This window comes from Sparus aurata, chromosome 9 (assembly GCF_900880675.1).
Source record: "Sparus aurata chromosome 9, fSpaAur1.1, whole genome shotgun sequence".
Classification (NCBI taxonomy): Eukaryota; Metazoa; Chordata; class Actinopteri; order Spariformes; family Sparidae; genus Sparus; species Sparus aurata.
Window position 1 is genome coordinate 23798149 of NC_044195.1, and position 24316 is coordinate 23822464.

Below are 24316 nucleotides of genomic sequence, written 5' to 3' on the forward strand. Positions count from 1 at the left end.
AACATAGTACTAATCTTAAATATCAGCTATTTAGCTAGTCTAAAACTGTTAGCTTGGTACATGGCTAAAACTGTATATGTATATTTTGATTACGCTTTATTTATGAATTATCTTTTATCCAAATTGAAACAGAATTGTCAGACACAGGTTTGTGTGAAATCCGGCATCAGCACCGGAAACAGAGACAGAGTAACACCTCTATCTTTCACCAATGCCTCTTCGAACATACCACAGCAACAGGTGTGGCAGCGCCGTGGTGTTTGTCCCTGCCCGGCTGCCGTCGCGGAGCTGGCTGTTTAGGAATAACACTGAACTGTCAGGGGGAAGTTCAGCTTTACTACGCTGCACTGATTTGAATCTAAAAAATGTCATAGCTCGGTGTTTCTGCCCTGACAGTCACACACACTGTTGTCTGGACTCAGTCACTGTCAACGCACAACAATTCCGCGAGGCGACCTCGCGACTTCAAACTGGCAGTTGGTAAGTTTAGTTAGCTTATTTTAGCAGCCGTAGCATTGAGCTAGCCAACTTCACATGAAACGTCAGCTATATTTCACCCTAACTTATACTAACAATACACGACCGTCATGTTTTATTGCAGGGAGATGTCATGTCACATGATGTAGGATGTATTTCAGGCAGGACGATTACAATTGTCTTTTTTTTTTAAACTCGTTCTCGTGAGACATTTGCTGTTTATAAGCTAATCTCTGACGTTAAATGGCTTTAACGTTACCACAGGTAGTTACAGAAACAGGCGAGTGAATTAATGTTTGGCTCAGCTGCTTAGATGATGCATGTAACGGGCTACATTTACTCCCGTAACGTTACTGTACTTTGACTTCCACTACATTTGGAGAAAAAAACTACACTTTTTATTTCACTACAGCTCCGTTTATTTGATAGCTTTAGTGTCTTGTTACCTTTTAGACTTAAGTGACGAAGACAAGATGTAAATTAACCAATAAATTATGATATTTTGTAATATGAGAAGCTTCCCAATAGTGGAAATACAAAAAATAACCCCACGTCTACCAGTTGCAGCATTAAAGGGATTTTCACATTAATGTATCTCATTCTAATAGTGACATATTTGTGTGTCGACCAGTATGGCTTTTTCAGGGCTAGTACAATCAACGAGACTGAAAACCAATAGATGGAACCAGTATGTGCAGTAAAACTAGTGATGGAGTGAACCTCAGTAAAATGTATTAAATAACTGGATTTGGGAACATTTTTGAGGTTAAATACTTTTTCTAGTACAATTTTATAAATTATTTTGCAGATTCCGATTATTCAGTGTCTATATGCTGTTCATCTTGATATGTAACGAGTCAGATAGTGAAAAATCAAAGACAATAATAATTGAAAAAATTATGGATATCGGCAGTGATAATCAGCCAAGATGAGAATGGGAAAGTTAATTTTGTACTTTAAAGTACACAAGTAAGTGTTTGAATGCAGGACTTACACTTGTAACAGAGTATTTTAATGTGTAGTATTGCAACTTAGACTTTAGTAAAAGATCTGAATACTTACCCACTTAAAACTCTCTAATGGTTTTATTGGGTATTAAAACGTTGTTACGTGTTATCAGTGCTATCACAGCTAATAAGTATCCAGTAAAGATCTGATGAGGACCCATGACAACCTGGAACAGCCCACAGGGTTGGATAACATGACTGAAATTAATATCACAGTAACTGAACATTCATTATTTAACTTGTAATAATAGTGGTTTACTGTACGATACATTTTTTAAGCCTTGGAAAAAGCTGTTTTTGAGCTTGAGTTTTGTCAAACTATGACAACAATATCACAATAAGTATTCGTTTTAATATACAGCATGACACAGATAATTGGGATAAAATAAAGAAAACGTTTCTGATCCTGAGCCAGAAGAGAGTAAACTGTCAGTCTTTATTGCACATGCCACACTCTTTGTCAGTCAATTAAAAAAACTGCATGATTTTTATTTGTTTCTTTGAAAAACAGGAATATTACAAGAACACCGATCTGAAGAGGCGTCAAAACAGGACAGATGATTTTCTTTGTTCCTGCAAACTGATTTATTGTTGGGAGTGAACATAAGACCAGAGCGTTGGAGAAATGTTAATAAAGATGCCTTCAGTGTCCTGTGGAGTGGAGAGTCTGAAGTGATGGAGAACATAGAGGAGAGGTAAAAATTCACAGACACAAACACTCTTTTAACGTGTCCTTGTCCTCATTTTATCTCACCAGCAAGCACTAGTCAAAAAATGTTGTAAACTTTAAAGATGCAACTGAAATGATGCCTTGCGTAAATGTGATCATGACTAGATTATAGCAACATTCATACACACTAGTACAAGATACAAACTTGTACATGTGTTTTGCAGCTCTGCATTATATATGTGTCCATTTCTGTATGAATGATTTGCTGTTGAGTCATTTACAGATGTTGTACTCCTCCCTCGAAACATAACCACATGTCAGGGCCTGCAGGTGCTGAACAATTATTGGTTTACGGATGAATGGGATGGAATTTAAGTCATCTCTGTGTATCTCTAAGCCACAACATTGTATTATCGCCAGGTTTAAAATTTGGTTCTGGTGTTTCAATTCAGGCTATAATTGTAATATATTTGTGCGTGTCATTGTAGCCCTGCAGATGAGCGGGCCCAAACCCCCCCAGAGCGAGGACTGCTCCACATCTGGCAGTCGGCAGGGCCCAGTGCACAGCTGCCTCCAGAGAGAGTGCTGCTGTCCAGGCCTGTTCTGCAGACCGCGCTGGGAGAACATCATGGACTCCTGCTGACACAGGGTGAGTGTTAAGATAAGGCTGTTCTTTCCCAACATCACTGTTTGATTAGATATGTAATAATTTCATATCTTGATGCTACTGCTGTGGTATTACAAACCTTTTATGAAACCATGATTCAAATTTGCATATACAAACTCTGTTGGAATCTTTAGCAACCAAGTTTCTTGTCAAATATAGTCATCACTCAGCTGTTGCCATCTTGCAGGTGGTCTGGTCTACTCGTTTGGTGAGCTGCTATGGAGGGACGTGAGTGTCCCGGTCTCCACTCCGCTGTTGGAGGGCTCTCTGCTGGGGAAGACAGTAGTCCACGTGGCTGCTGGAGGCTTTCACTGTGGAGCGCTGAGCGAGCAGGGCAACATCTTCATGTGGGGGGAGAACACTGCAGGACAGTGTGGGCTGACTGAGAAGGGCAGAGCTGCAAACATCACAGGTTGGTCAACACTTAACCTCTTTTCTTCCCACATTTCCTTCGTCTGTCTGTCAATCCTACCCACTACTTGCCCTCCCTTACGTTTTTCTTCCCATAGGGCCTCCATCCATTCCTATAATCCATTGTTAAGAAATTTTGTTTTCCTTTTCGTTTCCTATTTCTTAGTTAGGGAATAAATAAACGTATTTAACAATTAATTAATATTCAGCTTTGTCAAAATATCCTGTGTCAGTTTCAGAGCCGAGCCCTGTCTCTGTGGTGGACAATGATGTCGTTCCTCCAGCAGCAGTTCGGGTTGTGGATCTGGCCTTCGGACGGGAACACAGCCTGGCTCTGTCGGCCCAGAATGAGCTGTGGGCATGGGGCAGTGGCTGTCAGCTCGGCCTGGTCACTAGCGCCTTCCCTGTGTGGAGACCACAGAAGGTAAGTGAGTGTTAAGAAAGAGTCAGATTGAGAACTGTTGTGTATAATGAAACTGAATCTTTATTGAATACTTCATCTTTTAAATGGTAAGAGAGGAAGAAGTCTAAATTTGTGTACGTCTCTGGCACAGGTGGAGCACTTGGCAGGCAGACATGTCATTCAGGTAGTTTCTCTTCCCTATATCCCTGTGGCCACATTTGTACAAAAAAAGAACGCTTCTAAATCCAGAAATACCGCCACTATTTATTTTCCACAGGTGTCTTGTGGTGCCTACCACAGTCTGGCTTTGGTTCGCAGTTTACCTCCAAAGAACTACAATACCCAGAATCCCCCTGAAAAGAGGGAGCGGGGCCAGTCACCCCATTACTCGGTGACAGAGAAGGAGGAGTCATTTACAGTTGATGGTGGTCACTACTGTCCGCTGGGAGTGGAGCTGACTGAAGTCATGACAGAAGAGGTAAAGATACTTCATAATGCTCCAGTGATCTGGTGCCACAGGATAGTTGATTAATAGGGATTTCTCAGTAACGTAAGCAATTTTTTTTGTTTAAATTTCAGCTTTCTCAGCACTGGTTGATGCCCATCTTTTGTTTGTTTTCCCAGTCATCTCAAAAAAGAAGAGGCCCCAGGCGAAGGCTCCAACCTGGGGGAAGGTCAGCTGGCAGCAGCCCTGGCTCTGCTGCCGGTTCATGTCCATATTCTGAAGATGGCAAAACTAACACTAAACAGTAAAATATTACATACATGGCTCTCTCATTTATTCGTCCACTTAATGTCTTCCTTTTTCAGTCTTTTGTCTGCTTTCCCTTTGTTCCATTGTACAACAGGAAGAATCTTCCAGTTGGCACCAGGCTTGAGCCCGATGGGCTGACTGAGACAGACGGCAGCCCCAAGTCCCACCCACTGTCAGGCTGGAGGTCCAATAAGAACTCTGCGCTCTCTGATGAAAGGGAGCTTCAGAACCTCCTCCAGAAACTCTCTGGTCACTCACTTGAGACGCCTGACATCTCCGGGCTCGGAGATACTGACTCACTGAGCAGTTACACTTCAGGTTGTAATTCAGTCGTGGACCTTCATCCTTAGTTATTATGTCTGTTCATTTGTTATTTTACATATAACTTCATTCATATCTTTATCCCTTTGCTCTTGAACTTTTTTATAAGCTCCTTTATTTGTTAGAAGTGGTTTTGGTCCCTTGTGCCTGTTGCATGGTTTTTCATTCTTCCTTCATTTGTTCCTTTGTTTGCTGTATTTTTGGTTTGTTGCATTGTGATTTAAAGATTGAGTATATAATGTATTATCTTTCTCCAATGACCTCTAATGTTTTCCATCTTTCCCTCCCGCCGCTGGTCTCTCCAGATGACAGCTGTGTTTCCTCAACTCCTTCCACGGATCGGTTGACTTCCAGTTACAAAGAGGAGTCATTAATTACGAGTCAAACCAACAAGTAAGACCAAGTTTAGTTGACAATGAAGCACATTGTTTGGTCAAGAGTTTTAGGCAATTCTTCTGTTTAAATCTCATGTCGAGAAGTTGTAGCTCAAATAGCAGAAAGTACATTTTTGTTCTTATTTTGTCCTCACTTTTTTATTTTATCTACCAAAAATGCAAGTCTAAGTTGTGCTAAATAGGTGCTAACATAAACATTCAATGATCAATTATGTGTCATTATTCACATACCAAGTTGATTCTCACTTAGGCTATATTTAACCTCTGAACTTTGACCTTCTCTTCTGCAGAAACAGTGGATTGTCCGTGTCGTACTCCTCCTCTCCAGTGTGTTTGGAAGACGTACGGCTTTCTCTCGAGGCAGAGAAGCGGGCGCTGCAGGGGCAGAAGAGCTCCAGCCTAACAAATATAAACCAGAGGGGGAAAGCTTCAACAAACAGGAGGCGCTCTCTGCCTGGAACACCAACCCGTGGTAGGAATGGTTTGGTGTGAACAGCCACAATATAATTTCTGCCTCTGTTTGCATTTCACTCCAACACAGAACAGTAATGTGTTCTCCTGGATCTGACGTGATCTGCTCAGATAAACTGATATGAAAGTCAGGATCAAAGCAGCCACATGCTCACATTAGTGTTCTAATCTTGAGATAACAACATTTTTTTTTTTTTTAGATAACATGTTGAGTAATGAGTTAAAAGGAGAAAAAAAAAGACTACATATTAAAAAGCCTTTTAGTCGCAATATAACTTGTATGGTCTAAGCCAAGTGGTGTATTGACCCATTTAGTAGCTTAACTAACCATTTAAAATCTCTTTACACTATTCAGAGGTTAATATCTGCAGTGTATCAATAGTGTAACAAAAGACAAGCAAAAACAAAGTGTGACCTTTAAGGACATTGATGATGATGCAAATGTAGCAGACCAACTTCCCATTTTCTCAATTTCCCAAAGTTTCAGGACTTTCAGAATGAAAGTTTGTCATCAGTTAACACTGATCTGAAAACTATCCAATGGTTTCAGTTTTAGTAGTCACGGTGATCTTGCTAAGTACACATCCTGCATCTCTGACGCACTAGAATGCATTTCCATACAACTCATCCCATGATTTATATTCTTTATTTGTAAATTAAGCTTCAGTGTTGTTTCTTTTAATCCTACCTACTTTCCTCCATCGTTATTGTTGCTGTGATTTCCTGGTCTGTGCTTACTTAACTCACCTTAACAGATTCACACGGCTCTGCATCTGTTTTGGGGATGCAGAGTCTTACAAAGAGTCGTTAGGGTGTGTTCATACCAAACCTGTTTTTTGCAGTTTATGTGTTTGCCCACGTGTAAAGTTTATCAAGACAGGTGAGATAAATGCAGTTCTGAACTCTGGTGCAGTTTGTTTGAGAAAAAGAACACGACACAAAGCAGCTACATGCGTATGTTCTCTGATCATGTCTGCAGTCTCCTTCATCTCATCGTCTCTGTCCTCTTTGTGTAGTAGCTGTTGTTATGTACATTATGACAGAGGAAGCGCATGTGCAGTCCGGACAGATACTTGAATATATAACTAGTAGCTGATGGTCCAGTTGTTTTATCAACACTGCTACTAAGACTTTTCCATTAGATCATGTGCTTTTCTTTCAGGGTCTCCACGGCAACGGCGATCTTGTGCCTCCAGGCCATCTTCTGCAGGTCGGATGCATTCCGCAGCACCGAAGGAGGCTGGAGACGGGCTGCCGTCTCTGGACACAGAAGTGTGGAGTTGGGGCCGCGGGTCTGAGGGGCAACTAGGTCATGGAGATCAGCTCGCCAGGTCCTAACACACAAACACACACAGGCAGTTTAAAGCAACATAATGTAAAACATTTTTTATCAGAAAATAACAGCTTAAAAATCATGTTGATGGTTCAGTGTCTTGTAATAGTCTGAATGGTGTCTCTGTCTCAGCCACTCTGTCCTCATCACTTGTTTTCGCACTATGTAACTTCAGTTAGAGGGTAGGATCACAGTCTTACACATGTTTACTTCAACATACAAGTTTTCAGCACATATCATAATCAGTTATCAACACAAAATACCAATTTCTACATAACATTGCTTTCACTTTTAAAGTCACAAGAAATGAAATACTCAACTCTTACACAATGTCTGCACAACCTACATAAAGTTAGCACAGTCACACACACGTATCCGATAGTCGCTGCAGTTACATGCATGAAATTGAAGAAAAGGCCAGTTGCACAGCACGTTGACGGACATGCATGAGACAGGCGACTGAAAAACGTGACTGGAACACCTTGTGTGAGGACAAGCTGTTAACGTGTGTCTGCATGTCTGTGTCCAGACTCCAGCCTCTGTGTATCAAGTCTTTGAAAGGCGAGGAGGTGATCCAAGTCGCCGCAGGTTCACACCATTCATTGGCTCTCACCGCTCACTGCCAGGTAACCAGGATTTAAACCAAATCTCATACGGTGCTAACATAGAAGTACAGCATACTCACATATAGACAAACGAACTTACCTCATGTTTTGCAGGTGTACTCATGGGGCAGCAACATGTGTGGACAGCTTGGTCATGTCAACAGTCCTGTCACTGTCCCTCAGCAGGCGAAGGTTCATTATTTCAATAAAGTTACAGTATAGAAATAGATTTAGTCATATTTATTTACTTGATAAAAATGCCATTTATACAATCAGTCAGTTCATCATGATAAATGAAGATATCAGCATCATTAATACCTGGATGCGGATGTATCAATATAAATGCAAATGTGCTGAAATAATAGATATACCATTAAGTATACTGTATACCAATAAACATGTTGCAGTCACTCTAACAGATCTACATCTTCTGTGTTTTGTCCCTGGCGGGCTGCCGTAGCTGTCTGACGGTCTTCGGGTTTGGGACGTGTCAGCCGGTCAAAGCCACTCCCTCCTCCTGGCGGACGGAGACTGTGTTCAGCCGGTCCTGCTGTACTGTGGCCAGCAGCAGGAGCCAACATCAGCGCAGAGTGAGAGGTCACACCGGGGTCAGAGGTCACACCATAGGTCACCCAACAGAGCAGAGAGTTACACAGTCAGACCCACACTGCTGCCATTCTGCATGGAGGTGTGTATGTCCAAAACTGTATGACTTACTCTTCGTGGTTTTCCTTCAACAGGAGGAAGATGATGGGTGGAGCAATTTTCCAACTGCACCACTGGAGTGTATTTATTTTTAGATATTACTCACAGTGTGATTAAAGTAGAAAAAAGTAGGCTGCCATTTTCTAATCTGTTAGACTTACATTTAACAAGAGAGAAAGAGAAAGCTGTGAAACAAAATACTGTCATGAAAGAAAACTTAGAAAGATTTTAAACATTTATTTCTTCTGTGTGTGCGTGTGTGTGTAGATGGGTTACGTTAGCAGTGTGTGCAGCGGTGGTCAGAGCTGTGCGGTGTTGGCAGACCATAACATCATGGGTTTCATCTCAGCAATTCATGAGCTGGCCTCCAGAGAGAGACAGTTCTACTGCTGGTTGAGCAGCATGAGGAAGCTTCTCCTCACGCCGCTACGTAACAGAGGTGAGAGGCTCTCTGGACCGACTCCTCCTTTGTTGTCGTTTGCTCTAGTGTGTGACCCCCTCATGATCGATGGTTTTAAATATGTTGTGATTTTATGAAATGGTGGCAGATGCGAAGAACCTTGCGGAAAACACAACAAACTATATGTGAATTAGCACATGCATGATTTAAACATTTAATAAATGAGTTAAAGCAAATGCATTAACTGAGCATGTCGTTGATTTCCTCCACAGAGAGTGCATCTTCGTTGTTAGGTGAGCCGTGCACTCATCTCTTCTTCTCTCTTTGTGAGAGTTTTGCTCGTCTGAGCGCTCTGATTGGTCGACACTCCACGTCACTCACCTACTTCCTGCATGACGTGCAGGGCTGTGATGTCACTTCCCTTCCCCTGCTGACTCACACTGAGCACTTTCTGGACATTTATAAAGAGTAAGATTCACATTTGTGTTTCAACACATACTGCATCTTCATACATTTTATAGCAAATATGCATCTTTTGTTTGTTTTCGGTCTTTCTGCTTGTGCAGATTTTCTTATGTGTTTTATTCTCAGTATCACTATTGTCTTGTGCTTTATTGTCCCTCTCATTTACTTTGTGTAACATCCCACCTTATTTGTCATAGTAGAATAAAAATATTATTCTCTCATACAACATAAATGACATCAAAAAGAGATTCTGTGGCTCTAATTATTTTACAGATGCTTTAGCAGTCAGAAAGTCCAAGTAAGTTTAATTAATACCAGCTTACTGTATGTTATTTGTCTCAATTTTAAAATAAAGCCAATTCTACCTCTGTAACATCAGTTTCACTATGCATGCAGTAAGTTCTTTCTGGGCTTTTTATGAAGAATTTGTAAAATCTGTTACATGGGTTGCAGGCACAAACCAGGAATGTGGAACTGTTTTCACAGAACAAAGTTAAAGAAGTAAAGATAGAGCAAGGAGTCCACGGACTGATGGAAAAATTTCTTTCCACATGTTGCCCTAAGTAGGAATACAGCTCACGTGTGACAGAATAAGATGAAAACCTCAAATTAAAATATCTCTCTCTCTCCCTCTCTCTCTCTCTCTGTCTATCTCTCTCCAGGTATTGTTCTTCAGTAGGTAACTTCCAGGTGATGGGTGGATTCCAGCCACTCTATAAACTCTCACTGTAAGGACTTTACTTTTTCTTTATATATTCACTTGAGAAGTACTGCTTGAGTAGACATAGACTTCTCAATCATATTGAGTAGACGTCTGCAAATGCAAAGGCCTACAGAGCAGGAAAGGATTTGATATTAATGCTGATGATCGTGCCTGTGCTAATGGACCAGTTCTTCTGGATATTTTAATCCCAAAAACAAACCCTAAAGTTAAATCACTTCCTGATGCAGCAGCAAAACAGCAATCAGATAAGCTTCCACCAACAGAAAACAGACACATATTTCAATTAAAACACTGAGATAATTTAGTCCTAAGAATGTCTTATTCCTCTTTGTGTCTCTCTGTGACAGGGAGTGTTTAGGCTCTCAGCAGACGGTACTCGCTCAGCTGTGTGTGTCAGACCAGGCTGTGAGCGGCGATGTTGACCTAGTTTCGTTGTTGTACTGGCCTCTGCAGCAGCTCCACCAGTACAGCCGAGTCCTGCTCAAACTGGCAGCTTGTTACGATGTGGTGAGAAGGAAGCTCTCTGCTCTCTCCCATCTGCACTTTCACCCTTTTTTTGACTCAAACACTCTTAAGATGTTCCTTCTTTTCCCTCTCTGCTTCACTTTCTCTTCTCAAAATGTCCTCTATTTCTCACGATTTAATACATTGCGATATGTTTTTACTTATTACTGTCATTGTACTGACTGGAATTCAAGATGCTCCCCATCTTGCAACACCTGTCCTTTGACAAAGACTTCACAAATATAGACTTTAAATGATCGACGACAATGTAGCTTAAATAATAAAAAAATGTTTCTTAAAAAAAGTTTGTAATGGAGTTTTTTAGCAGAAGATGTAATACATCTACAATCTTCTGTATGTTCTTAAATTACAAAGAAAAACAGTTAAACCTGTCTTTCTGTTCTTTCTCCCCCTCAGTTAACTACAGAGTATCAGTCCCTCCACCAGGGCTGTAGTCAGTATGAGTCTCTGTCTTCGTCCTTGCTAAGGAGGAAGAAGGAGGCTGAAAACACCTTCCACTTCTGGAAGACCCACTCTGGAAAAACTGTGAGCACAACTCTGTGTTTAGTTGTTTTAACCTGTTAACATTCTTCCTTATCATACTGTTCAGGTGAGAAAACACTGAGACATTTTACAAACTAGCATACATTAAAGACAAAAAGATTATAGATTATACTGCCCTGCTGTGCTTATGACATTTACTTCGTTACATTACATGTCCCTTCACTTACTCAACTCGTGATTAATGAAAGATGCAGGATTTATGGTAAAGTGCAACACTCAGTTGTTTTTGTCAAATTGTAACGAAAAAAATTTGTTTTTTCATCAGGAGGATCTGCGTCTCGCTCAGCGTCGTGTAGTGTGCGAAAGCAGCAACAGATCTCTGACTCTGCAGAACGCCGGGCGCTTCTCCAACCACTGGTTCATACTGTTCAATGATGCCCTGGTGCACACTCAGGTACAAACACACACACACACACACACACACACACACACACACACACACACACACACACACACACATGCAAACAGAGAAAGTCTGTGCACAATTGTTCTTCTGTTCGTAGGTAGTATAAGTCTGTTGTGGAACGATAAACCACAACTGTTCAAACATCAGAGAACATCCACATCTTTGTCAGTGAAATTCATAACACATGGAGCTTCATCTGAATCTGTCTGTGCATATCTGTCTTCCTGGTGTTTCTACCATGTTTTGCAGATAAAGATTGTATTTGTTCATTATATCTTCCAATCAATCAGGGTGCCATTCCCTCTCAGAGTATCGTAAGTATATCTGACATCAGTCTAACCACACTGAGCTTGGTGCTGCAGCAGCATGGGTGTGCTGGCCTCGGCTCAGTGCTTACATTCTGACAGGTTCACATAGGATTAGCAAATAAATAAATGTTAACACAGGACTTGTCATGTCATGATAAAGGGACTGTTCACCTATAACCCAGCACATTTGATCTCCTCTTCAAACCTAGCGTTTTTAGTTGAATCTCTCAGTATTGTGTTATTGAGAGGTGCATCTAATTGACGAGGGTACAGTAACTGAATAAACAACAGGCTTTAGTAGTATCTCAGCCTTTATCATTGCAGATGTCCTGTGTTGAAATTTATTTTGTGCATGCTGTCCTGGTGGCTGGCTCTCAGCTTTAGCCTCTACCAAACAGGCTGCCGTGTGTTGGTTTGGTTTTTAGACGTGTATGCAGCAGAAACGTTAGAAAAATTAGCTGTGAAAATAGATGAGGTCATAGTTGCAGTAGCTCATGGCTCATAAGTTAAAGAATGCAACCTGCCACTGTGTTCTGATCCAAGGGACAATAACATCACCAGCTCTAAACAAGATCACTGATTAGAACATATATTTGCTGTTACCTTGTCCTGAGTGTCTCCTTTTCTGAACCCTGACTAATTGCTTGTCTTCCTCTCTGTTTGGTGTGGGTTGGTGTGTTCATAGACAGCAGTTAGTGATGAAACCTGTCCTGTTTTCTCTCTGTGGTTTTTGGTTTATGTCCTGTATGGTGTAGTAGACCTTTGACAGACTGTTATTTATACATGTATGTATGTATGCACATTTTGATTTAATAGTTGAGCTCTGTTCAAGGATTCAAATGATTTATTGTCATATGCGGAAATAAACACTTTATCAGTTTCAGTGCAAGTTCACTCTGTTTCTACTTCGTGTCGTAACTGACCTATTTACAAATATCCAAATTAATATTTGAAGCAAATAAAAAAAGAGCAGAATAAAATAATAAATACATAATAATAATAATAAAAACAAATGTATATGCACTCATTTGCGGTCACTCATACATACTGAATTAGACGATTAACAATCAAAACAAAAGTATGTGCAAAAAGACGGCAAGATAAGCAGAAGTGTAATAAAAGATTGGACCAAAGTGTGTTCTGCTTTAGTTTCATTCAGTGTCACTTCTAAAACAGATGGATGGATGAAATGGATGAAACTATTGACAAATATCCGATTTTTGTAATAGAATCAGGAAGTTGTCAGCAATCTTCACATCCACACTCTGTAAAACTGAGAAAAACTGGTAATGTTTTGTGTGATCTTCCTTATTCACCAGAATATCAAAGCAACTAGATGTAACTGGTTTTGGGTCGGCAGCTCAGGTCGGATGCTGATCGAAAGTGTCAGTAGATGTACAGTATCTGTCTCTACAGTGAGATATGTCAAAGAGGCAAATCTCTTGGACACACATACGCACGTGATCTGGATTGAGTTAGTGTGATGTTGGCTGATGTGAGAGGAATCCATGTCCCACATACATGAAGTGCTGCTCTGTCTGTCTGCAGTTCTCCACACATCACGTCTACCCTCTGACCTGTTTATGGGTGAAACCAGTTACTGAAGACAGCAGCGGACTGTGAGTTTGTCGTGCTTAAAAATCCAAACTATGAATGTTAAAACTAACATGGCTAATGTTGACTCCGTTTTTGGAGCAGCATCTAGTGTCTGGTAGATGAACTGCGTTTTAAGGCACTCCAGTACTGACTATTGTTCAGCCTGTGGTTGTTTGCTTGGCCAGCGTAAAGCTATGATCTAAAATGTGACATAAATATTTTGTAGCTTCTTGGTAAAAATGTTTTATACAGATCAAGTCTTAGATTTGTAAGATTATTGTTTATTGTTCTGTGCCTTGTGTCTCCAGCTATGCCATCAAAATTACTTGTCCAGAGGAGAGTTTCACTGTGGTGGCCTCGACACCACAAGAGAAGGTACATTTATGGTTTATACACTTATTAGCTTCTTTGTTTTTCCTTAGCAGTGTCGCCAAGTGCTTGCTCGTCATTGTGGGAATTGTTGGGTCACTGTGAATAATTTTATGAAGAGTATGGTTTTGATTTGTGCCTCCAAGAGCAGGATGTTTCTTTTTTTATGAGTTGAGTTTAGTCAGAATGCGCTGAAATAGTAATATTTTATACTCACATACTATAATTTAGGGTCTGCCTCTTTCTCCCTGTTTTTTTTTTTTTTATCACTCTCTTCTTTTCCAGAACAAGTGGCTACGATCTCTGAACCAGGCGTTGGATCAAGTGCTTGGTGGTGGAGGTCAGGGGTCGTCGCCAGGGGTGATGGGAATGTCTCGCACGGCCTCGTACACGTTCACCGGAGAGGGACGGTTCAAAGACGCCCAGTACACTGGGGGCTGGTTGGCAGGACGAGTTCATGGCAGGTGAGCGATCATGTGTGTGTATCTTGGTTTGTGTGGATGCTTGTGCCTATCCCACCTCCACCTCTTCAGCTATGCTGTATTTTTTCATGTCTGAACAACATAATGTTTTAGCTATATTAACTTTCACCAGCTTCCTTCCTCACTCTCTGACTCTCTTCTGGCTGTCATGGTGGCAGGATCAAATGAAAAGCACCGTTACTTTGAGTAAACTTGTGGGTTTCTCTGGGTTTAATACATGTTAAAACCATTTGAGGACATTCTAAGTACACAACTGAATAAGACTAAGATCTAGTCAGTGTTAGACTTTTTAATGCATTATTCTTGCATACGTCTTATAACTGCTCCAGAGTGTAAAACTAGTGATGCTTAAATAGATGGATAGTAGATAACAGTACAGTTGTGTTTCACAGAGGCACCATGAAGTGGCCCGATGGACGGACCTACGTTGGGAACTTTAAGAATGGAGTGGAGGATGGGTAAGTACGTTAACATTGTGCAGCGCTAAAGAGCTGGTTAATGTGTAATGATTGTAATTGACATATCAGTCTGCCTTTTAGGGAGACTTGTGAATAGAAGATAACATTATGAAATACATTTTAAGGCAATGTGTCCACATAGTGTTTTTCTTATCCTCAGCACACAAACGCTTCATGTCAACGCCCCTGAGTTCACAGCCAGGGCTTTTCTGCCAATAAAAAAACACTATGTGGACACATATCCTGACAGAAACTGAAAATAAACTGTTGTCTGAGCATTTCTGGACAATTTGTATTTGTCATTTCAGCTATGGAGAGTCTGTTATACCTAACAAAGTGTTGGCTAAGCCAGATAGTTACCAAGGACACTGGAAAGATGGCAAGATCCATGGCTTCGGCAAGTACAAGTCAGTACACAGTTTTCTGCCAATTTTTGTATGAAGTAGCATTGAGTACTGACCTGTATATGTCATGTAGAGGTTGTCATCATGAAAGGTAAAGGCAATATTCAGGCATTTTCTTTCCCAGTCATCGTGTCTGAATAAGAATTTACTTGGGTCCCTGGAGCGATACATGACTTCTTCTTTATTTTGAATCAGTGGCCTGTAAGAGTTGAACCCATAACCCTGGCAGTGTTAGTGACAACACAGGGTCACCATCTCTGTGTGTGTGTGAGTATTCTCTATGTGCTGTGCTCAGGTATGCCAGTGGCGAGGTGTACGAGGGCTGCTTCAGTGACGGGCAGCGGCACGGTTACGGCATGCTGAGCTCCGGTAAGCTGGCCAAAAAGTCCTCCAGCGTTTTCATCGGCCACTGGGTCCATGACAAGAAGACAGGATACGGAGTGTACGATGACATCACCAGGTACATCAAGTAGAAAAAACCTGGAGACTGAACTGTATTCTTGTTTTTCCAGTAATAATAAGGAACTGTCAGGTCAAAATGGTGATAATAATGATAATAAGCTCATGTCATTACTCACAGCTCATTTGTTTTCTTCCCAGAGGTGAGAAGTACATGGGACTGTGGTTGGATGAGCAGCGGCACGGCACTGCTGTGGTTGTTACCCAGTACGGCGTGTACTATGAAGGGACCTTCAAGGACAACAAGATGAGTGTAAGCTCACCTTGAAGTATTCACTTCATCATCTTGATAGTAAACTGTGGGATGGTCAAAGGTAGTACAGGCATTCAGGTGTTTTGTTGATGACGTAGTCTACGTGAGTTTTCTACTTTAAGGGAAGCATTGATGTGAAATTAGCAAAACTTATTTATGATGAAGGGTTGGTTGTCAATGTCTGTGGGGGTTTCGGGGTGGAAGTTATAGACTGGATTACCCAGTAGAATTTGGCACAGTAAATTGGGCTCATGATGCAAGTTCATCATTTACCAAATCATGTTTCCTTTCATTCATTCTATTTTAAGCTACAAACTTATTGAATGTTTTACGATCTATAAGTAGCTCCTTGTTTGAAGATACTCTAGTGTGTACTGTCACTTACAGACAGAAGGTGGTGCCACTGAGCTTACATGCTCTAATAACAACTGCAGCTAACAAATGACTTCAATGACTAGGGATCTGACATCATGAAAATATGTAAACAAATGTAATTGTGTTGTAATCACGTACATCTGTAAAAAGACTTGATGTGTGTTTTCTATCAGGGTCCAGGTCTGCTGGTGTCTGATGACGACACAGCTTTCCATGGAGAGTTTTCTGATGACTGGACTGTCAACGGGAAGGTAGAAAGCACTCTGTCTCCGCTTTATCTGTGTGCTCTGGATGTTTGTCCTTCATGCTTACTAGCAATTGCTGTCTATATGTTCATCCTAATGTTGTAATGTAACTGTGTTTCTGTCTATCCACTTGTTTTAAATACATTTATTGCAGGTCTTACAATAAAAGTGATCAGATATTTAACTTGTTCCATTCATCCTGCCACATTTATACTTTGTCAGTATGGGCAGAAGCAAAGAACTAAAAGAACAACTGAAAGAAAGAATAAAAATATCCACTGTGGAACTTTAATATTACAGTTGTGAGTAAATTAAGGCAAAATTGTTACACCTCACTTGCAAGAAACAAACAATACAGTTATACAACTGTGAGTTGTTTGATATAATTTCATACACAGGTATTACATCCCCTCCATTCTTCTTCTTCTTCTTCAGGGTGTTTTGACTCTGGCTAACGGTGACTGCCTGGAGGGCCTGTTCAATGGAGAGTGGAGTGCAGGACTGAAGGTGGTTGGAACGTACACCAAACCAGTTGCTGAAGAACTAGAACACAAGGACAGAAACAGCTTGCTGTAAGTTTTTAATTCTGTTCAGCAGTTTGATGTTTGTCTTTTTGTGTGTAATCATTGTAAACTGTGAATGAATGTTCCTGGTAGTTCTTCATAGGACGTGAGATAACAGCAGTTTGTGTCATCTGGTGCTCATGTTCGGTTTGTTAAAATGTTCGAATGTGTGTGTGTTCAGCCGGTTGGGTCAGTACGTGGTGCCTGCAGGTCAGAGGTGGCTCTGTGTGTTTGATGAATGTTGGAGCCGACTGGGCTGTGATACTGCTGGGAAAGGAGAGAGGACCATAGCCTGGGAGAACATCGCAGTCAGTATAACATCTGCACGACGACACAGGTAGAAACAGCAACACACACACACACACCATATGATTACATGCAATCTTTCATTCTATTTTTATATTAAAAAAAAGTTTTTATCTGAAACGTGTGTTTTTATGTGTGTGTGTTTGTAGCCCAGACCTTACTCGGTCTCAGACCAAAGTGTTGGAGTCTTTGGAGTTAATTCCTCAACATGGAGTCCCGGTTACCACCGCAAACTATGACAACATAAGAAGATACCTCACCAAGGTACAAGTGGGTGCGAGGGAAACCTTAACGCAAATAACAAATAACACAAATACAAATTAATCTCCATAGGGAATGTAAGACTGTATTTTGAGAGCAGTTTGCAGTTTATTCCATTTTAAAGTCATTAGTGCGCACACAAGGGGTCTCTTAGGTTAAGTAGGTACAAAATATTAGAAAATACCTCTCAGTAAATTGTGACACAATTCACCAGCACCACCACAAAGTACAACCTCTTCTACGACAGAAACTGAGTTTGAGCTAGTTGTACTTAATGAAGTTCTTAATGACCTTAACAGGTGTATGTATTGCCCTTTAAAGGTGATTTTGTTGATGTGATACTGAAGTGTGCATGTCTGTGTTTGAATGGCAGGCATGTGAGACCCCTCTCCACCCTCTGGGCTGGCTGGTGGAGACATTGGTGACCGTCTACAGGATGACGTACGTCGGCGTGGGATCCAACCGCAGGCTCCTCCGACAGGCCGTCCTGGAGGTTCAGGGCTACCTCATACACTTCTTCAGCATCGTCCGGTAGATACAAGTTCTCAGTTCTTACTTTTGTTCACCTTTAAGATGACTTTTGATGTTTTCAGCTGGGTCTCTCTTAATCACTTTACTAAAAATTAGTTCTGTTGCCTCCAGGTTTCTGTTTCCAGGGTTACCAGACGATGGTGGCATCATCCCAGAACCCCCTGCATCTAAAGGCAGACACGACTCTAACACAGCAGAGCAAGGGTGAGTGTCAACACACACTGAGCAGATACAAAGGTTAAAAACAGTTCTTTTGTCAGCTTTTCCATCTCGCCTCTCCTCCTCCTCCACCCCTGTCGTCCAGCAGTGTGCTGGTGGTATGCTGCTCCTCTCTGCTCCTCCCTCTGCTGCTCCCTCGACTCTACCCACCTCTCTTCACCCTGTACTGCCTGCAGGAGGAGCAGGAGGAGGCGCAGTACTGGGACCGCATCCTCCGACTCAACAAACAGCCCGACCAGTCGCTGCTTAGCTTCCTGGGAGTGCAGGAGTGAGTGTTAATACATTTACATGGACGACTCGATCTGCTGAGTGTAACATTTTAGATGCGGGTGTTGATGTATGAGTGTGTGTAAAATTAACCTGACCAGATATTCTCTGACACACACTTGTAGGAAGTTCTGGCCTGTGTGGATGTCAATTCTTGGAGAGAAAAAGCAGGTCAGATATTAAATGTACTATTTTCTCCTCATGCCCCTTTTTCAATCTCGGCCTTCTCTGATGCTGTTGTATCTTTCGTGTCATCCTCTCTAACTGTTTTCTTACTTCTATCACAGATTGTGTCGAGCAGTAAAGACGCCTGTTTTGTTTCTGCTGTAGAGACACTCCAACAAATCAGGTAGCTGCTACGTGAGCTTAAGTGACATCACATAATTAGTAACATCAGTAAATGTGAAACCGTGTGATTAGCAGTAATATCATCCAGAACCAAATACATATGGTCTTGTAAATTATGTTTTTGCCCCAATTGTTGCCTGAGAGGCAGTTCTTACCCCCAGGTAATTAGTGCTTAGAGGAAATTATTATCACAGGACATTATGATCTGAGGGCCTTAAATGCAGATTTTCCCAGTAAAAATAAACAGTAATTACATAATAAAGTAGTCCATGCTGCTCCTGACAAATTTCAGATGTAAAAGGCTTCCCTGCTCGTTAGATTCAGCACATTTTGTGGATCTTGTAATGCCTTCTGACAGCTTTTTCAGCAGAATTTTGGATAATTGAGACAGTTTATACTTGGTGGTAAAATTTGACAGTTTTTTGCAGAAATATTGTGATTGGGCCAACTTGCTAATAATTCTTTGATTGGATGAATTTGAATAAACTTCAGCCAGGAGCTCAGTTTTGTTTTACTGAAAACAGAACAAGGAAGTATCGGTCTCCTCACCTGATGCAACAATGCTGATGATAACAGAATATTTCAACACAAATCTTAATTGTGCAAGTTTAACTCAAGACATGACCAAAACCAAAAGTACAACATCATGTGTATTAATGAAAGTTTTTGTCTCCGTTCACATGCAGCACTACCTTCACTCCGTCAGACAAACTCCTCGTCATCCAGAAGACGTTTGAGGAGTTGACCCAGGAAATTAAACCCATGCTGCACGGCGACTTCCTGTGGTGCATGGACGACCTGCTCCCTCTCTTCCTCTATTTGGTGCTCAGGGCAAGGTGCGTTTATGATGGTGTGTGTATGTTTCAAACACAGAGTGATGGAAAAACGCTGCAGGCTGGTCAACAGGTTGTGTTTTTGTTACTCTGCTCTCCAGGATCAGGAACCTTGGAGCTGAGGTCAATATGATTGAAGATTTAATGGATCCCAACGTTCAGCATGGAGAGCTGGGGCTGATGTTCACAACACTGAAGGTGTGCTTTCAAACATTTTATACTTTTACACATGACAAATGAGTCACACCTTGTCACCCTTTTAAACTAATTTTTCATCTTTCTGCCTTTTTATTCCTTTTACTGCTCTTAGTCTACTTATCTGTTTTTAATTCCTCTTATGTGTCTTTTTCTTATCCTCCTTTACTGATTGACATTTTTTTATTTTTAATCTCTTATATTTTTTATTGTTTTTACTACTCTTAGGCTTTTTCTCACTTTTTAACTCCTCTTGTGATGCTGTTTTTTATTGTCATTTTTTGATTTTATTCTTTTATTTATCTCCATTTTTATCTGCTGTCCCTTTTCTTTTTCTGTGATTTTGCCTGTTTAATGTTTAATGGCTTTTATTCCTTTTACTTGTAATAACTAGTAATGACTTATTGGCTTCCTGAGTTCCAGCTTTTGCTTGTTTCTCAAAGCAAGCTGCTATATTAGTAAAATATATTATTTGTTATAATTTGATAATCGGGTTGAGTGAATTTCCAACATTTTACAGGCCAGAAAACTACTTGATGGCTAAAATAATAAACAGACTAATCGACAATGTACACAAGACATCCTTGTACACTGTCCTTACAAATTTGAAAGTAAAATTTGAATGACTAAAGTAACATTTAGTGGATGAAACAATCTTTTTATTTGACATGTTTGTCATCATCAGTCCTCTGTCAACTAATCATCATTTAAATGTTTCTGCTGCAGGCCTGCTACATCCAGATCCAGCAGGAGTCGACTACCTAGGAGTGGATAGGAAAAAAGGCTCACCGTCAACAAAAGCTTCACACGAAGGAGCTGCCAGAACAAAACCAGTCAAACCAGCAGTATTCTACTGGAGGCCACTGGGAAGCTGCACTGACAGACATCAAACAGGAAGATGATGTCTGACACCTCGTTCTCTGCTGATCCTTGTGCAGCACACCAAAGTTCTCTCTTTTCTATGGAAGGCAGTTTTCATAGGAAGGTAACACATCGCGTTCTTCAGGACATGTTAGAAACCTGCTTTATTATCTTTACAACAGCGTTGTGTAATATGTTGTTACTGTAGATATTCAGTGGTAATACGTCAGCTGAGAGTACAGAAATAGTCAAAACACACTTCTGTTCTCATTACTTTGCAGTATTTTTACTTTACTGTATACACACAGTCTACAGTAAGGAACCTGTGAGGTGCTGTATCAGTTTAGCTGCTTTCTATCAGGAATGAAGGCACTCAAGGAAAAGGGTACTGACAAACCATCACTGATGAAGTCTGAATTGGGATCAGATTTTAAAGTGAACGTAGGTAGCAGATAACTGCAGAACTAAGATTATAATGTACATATTTTGTTAATGTCTGAGCACTCCTCAAAGGGAAACATCTCCAACCCAACTGTTTTTCAACAACATCCACAAACTCATTTAGACCCATTACATCTTTTGAATGCAGGAGAGGTAGTTCAAAATGTCACACGAAACAGTTTCGTGAGACGATGTAAAATATTTTGTATTTATTTATTTTTTAACACTTGTACTCTCCTGTTATACAAACCCAACCTGTGCTCGCTCCTGCATGCTGAAACTTGCCATGAAGCGTTTTTTGTCTCAGGTCCGAACCGTCTCGATATTTATAGCTAATACACAGTAAACAGAGCATTAGAAAAGGAACGTGTTCCTACAGGGGGAAAGGATTTTGTACATTACTTAAAATAATTAAAGAGGGAACACTTAATATATTTTTCAACCAGGTTGTGATTCTGTGGAAGTGTTTGTGTGTGAGCGAGCGTAAATGAACAAATCTGAGGAACCCTTTTAAAGTTGCACAAGCATTTTTTTTTGGTTTTGTCTTGCTCACCAACCAGCCAGGAGAGTGTTTAACAACAGACTATATTCACTTTTACAAGAGATCAGTTATTATAAAGTAGTAAATATTTTTTGTTTTCCCCCACCTCGATTGAGGACATAATATTTTCAGTTCTGTTGTTTGTTTTTTAAGTAAATGTGGTGGAAGGTCGGCCATGAAAAGTAAAAGAAAAAAACATAACGTGCAGCTGTTAATTCATTTAAAGCATTAATTCACATCGGGAGATTAACATTTGAAATATTTCCACTATTTTCTTAGGAACTACTGCACTCACTTAAATGAATGTATGCCATGATTGTCTATCACTGCGTGTGCTTTAATTCAGATAAAAACATTTTTAGAATTAGATACCTAATTAAAAAAACAAAAACATTAAGGTACTTCAAACTTTCCTTTGAATCCATCTGTATCTGTTAAAAATTGACTGTATTTTCAGATCCAGATCCTTTAGGGACATCAAAGTAATATTTGTCCATGTCCAGTATCTCTTCTATCTCTAAAGTTTATGATCTCTTTCTGGCATGAAAACCATTTTTAGCTCCCAGAACAGTGGTCATTTGCATACAACATCCTTTTGTTTTTGTTTTTTAAGAGTGCTTCAAATCACTTTGAAATTGATTATATTAATTAATGTATTAATATAATGTAATTGAAATAATTTATAATAGAAATATGAAAAGTATTTTATCAGAAATCTGGATATTAAGTTTCTCCATTGAGTCAAACTTTTACATTGTAGCTCAAATCCCACCCGCAATGATTGTTAAGGACGTGTCCATTATGAAAATCCACTGAGAAACAGCAGAAAAAAATGATTTTTCCCTCGTTATTCCTGCTATTGTTTGTACTGTATTGACTTATTGTCACAACCTCAGAAATGGAGTCAAATGTTCTTTTTTTATGTTTTTGTTAATAGTACCACTGCAGTGTAATAACTAAAGGATGGATGGGACAAGATCCCTCAGCTGTCCTTCTAATGGCCTCCTTTAATTCCAGTTTGGAGGAAATTGCCGGCATTAATAAATCTGCTGTAGTTTTCAGTACTGCCTGTTTGATGATTTGTTTCCTACCTTTTAGGTAAGCCCGGGTTTGAGATCATTCCAGAGCAGCATTTAAATCAAACTTAATTCTTATTGGTGATATAAATGTCATTTAAGGTAATGCAGGAAACATTTTGACTCCCTGTGATTTGTCATTGTACTGACATGACTTTTAACCAATCATTTAAAATACAGTAATGATTTCTAAAGTGTAAAACCAAGATAATCAAAAGTGCACAAGTTTCTACATTATGTACTATGACATGGAGAGCAAGTGATCTTTTGTAAAAAACCTGCATTCATTGGAGGTTTCAAGCTAATGAGGCAATAACCTGACTGAATTTATGACTTCTGTTAATTATTTTTTTAACCAAGTCTATATTTTTGTAACTTCAGACATTTTTAGAAAGAGATGATCAAGGGAACTGATTGCATAATGTTTAGTTTGTTGTGATGGATTAATGAGTTGTGATAAGAAATGCGAAATGTGTTCACTTAAAAAAAAAAGGGCAATAAATTTGGTTTAATTCATGAAATGTCTCCTAATGACTTTTTCTTTTTTAATTTGGTTTCATGACCAGCTTTTACAGCAAATAAAAATGTAAACTGGACATAATGCACATTTTTAACAGCAGACATGTTGACTTATCATCGTAGGGAAACGACAGTAATGATAACAGTAACAATGGCTCAGTTCTGATCAAGCTGAGAAATTCTCCAGGGAGCTCATATTACATCCAAATCTGAGTGTCTGTTAGTTCAACTGGAATCAAAATAAGATGAAATTAAGAAATAAACATTCAGGAAACAGTACCAGCCCCCACACACAAGAGTCAACATTAAGAAGTTTCCGGATCAATCTGCACAGAAATCATTGATGAGAAATTGTATTTTCCTGTTGGCATATTTAATTGTGTATCTGTTTCTCCGAAGTGTTATTGATTATTTTCTATTGTATTGTAATGTTATGGGGAAGAGAACTGGGGGGAAAAAAAGTGGGACACAAAATGGCGGGATCCAACCAGTTATGTATGTTAGTTGCCCTGTTTGAGAGCGCTCCGAACACAAGAAGTAATCACAAAAACGGCCTAAGGGCGCCATAACACACTTCAGCTTACATGCAAACCTGTCTGTAAAAACACAATGATGAAATAACTCAGACGTCTTTATGAGCTTGTTATAGTGTCAATACCCGTCTCTGACAATTAGTGGTGCAAGCTGAGGCAGAGCCTGTAAACTCTCTGGACTAAAAAACTTTTTGGATAAATTCCAGGTCCAGTTTTCTTTATTATATTTGTAAGTAATCAGTTTTTATACAAGATTTCCTTAAGATTTAAATATCTTCAAACAAATAAAACCTCACCTGAGGCAAGTTTACTGATGTACAATAGCACCATTCAGACATGAGGTAATTCTTACTGCTTTACATAAATATACTTCAGTTCACAAATAACAAAATCTGTATTCTTAATTCAGTTTGTAAATCAAGCTATTTATCAGGAATCGGGATACAGTTCAGGAAACCATCGTCCAGCTCGTCCTCAGCAGTGATGACATTTGTTTTTATGGGTGAAAGCCCTTAGCTCCCTCTGATTATGTGGCAAATACTAATTAGCTTAAATTTCTCTTCATGAATACAGCCATGACTGTCTCCTTAT

General features: G+C 40.0%; 1 protein-coding gene across 6 annotated transcripts; it reads left to right on the top strand.

Annotated features, from left to right (window-relative positions):
* The first annotated feature begins 240 nt into the window (after positions 1 to 240).
* LOC115588253 (alsin-like) lies at positions 241 to 23194 on the top strand. 6 transcript variants are annotated; one of them, XM_030428713.1, is made up of 41 exons: positions 241 to 480; positions 1996 to 2179; positions 2643 to 2803; positions 3009 to 3233; positions 3466 to 3656; positions 3787 to 3819; positions 3913 to 4113; positions 4215 to 4384; positions 4484 to 4707; positions 5016 to 5103; positions 5396 to 5577; positions 6739 to 6907; positions 7439 to 7535; positions 7629 to 7706; positions 7975 to 8202; positions 8487 to 8658; positions 8892 to 9087; positions 9747 to 9812; positions 10156 to 10315; positions 10730 to 10858; positions 11142 to 11270; positions 11573 to 11596; positions 13139 to 13209; positions 13495 to 13561; positions 13841 to 14019; positions 14430 to 14495; positions 14804 to 14902; positions 15195 to 15359; positions 15500 to 15611; positions 16160 to 16237; positions 16667 to 16803; positions 16976 to 17131; positions 17250 to 17364; positions 17735 to 17892; positions 18004 to 18096; positions 18197 to 18379; positions 18504 to 18549; positions 18666 to 18727; positions 19413 to 19562; positions 19661 to 19757; positions 20481 to 23194. In XM_030428713.1, the coding sequence occupies exons 2-41, from the start codon at positions 2160 to 2162 to the stop codon at positions 20517 to 20519; spliced, it is 5016 nt and encodes a 1671-aa protein (XP_030284573.1). In that variant the 5' UTR covers positions 241 to 480; positions 1996 to 2159; the 3' UTR covers positions 20520 to 23194. The 6 variants fall into 6 exon arrangements, with proteins under 6 accessions (XP_030284573.1, XP_030284574.1, XP_030284576.1 ...); XM_030428714.1 differs by having other exon boundaries at positions 18200 to 18379; XM_030428716.1 differs by having other exon boundaries at positions 4260 to 4384.
* Positions 23195 to 24316: the final 1122 nt, after the last annotated feature.

Coding starts and splice junctions, on each gene's coding strand:
- LOC115588253 (XM_030428713.1), top strand. CDS start 2,160: ATGGAGAACATAGAGGAGAG. Junction 3,657..3,786: donor CTGTGTGGAGACCACAGAAG/GTAAGTGAGTGT, acceptor TCTCTGGCACAG/GTGGAGCACTTGGCAGGCAG. Junction 5,578..6,738: donor GCCTGGAACACCAACCCGTG/GTAGGAATGGTT, acceptor CTTTTCTTTCAG/GGTCTCCACGGCAACGGCGA.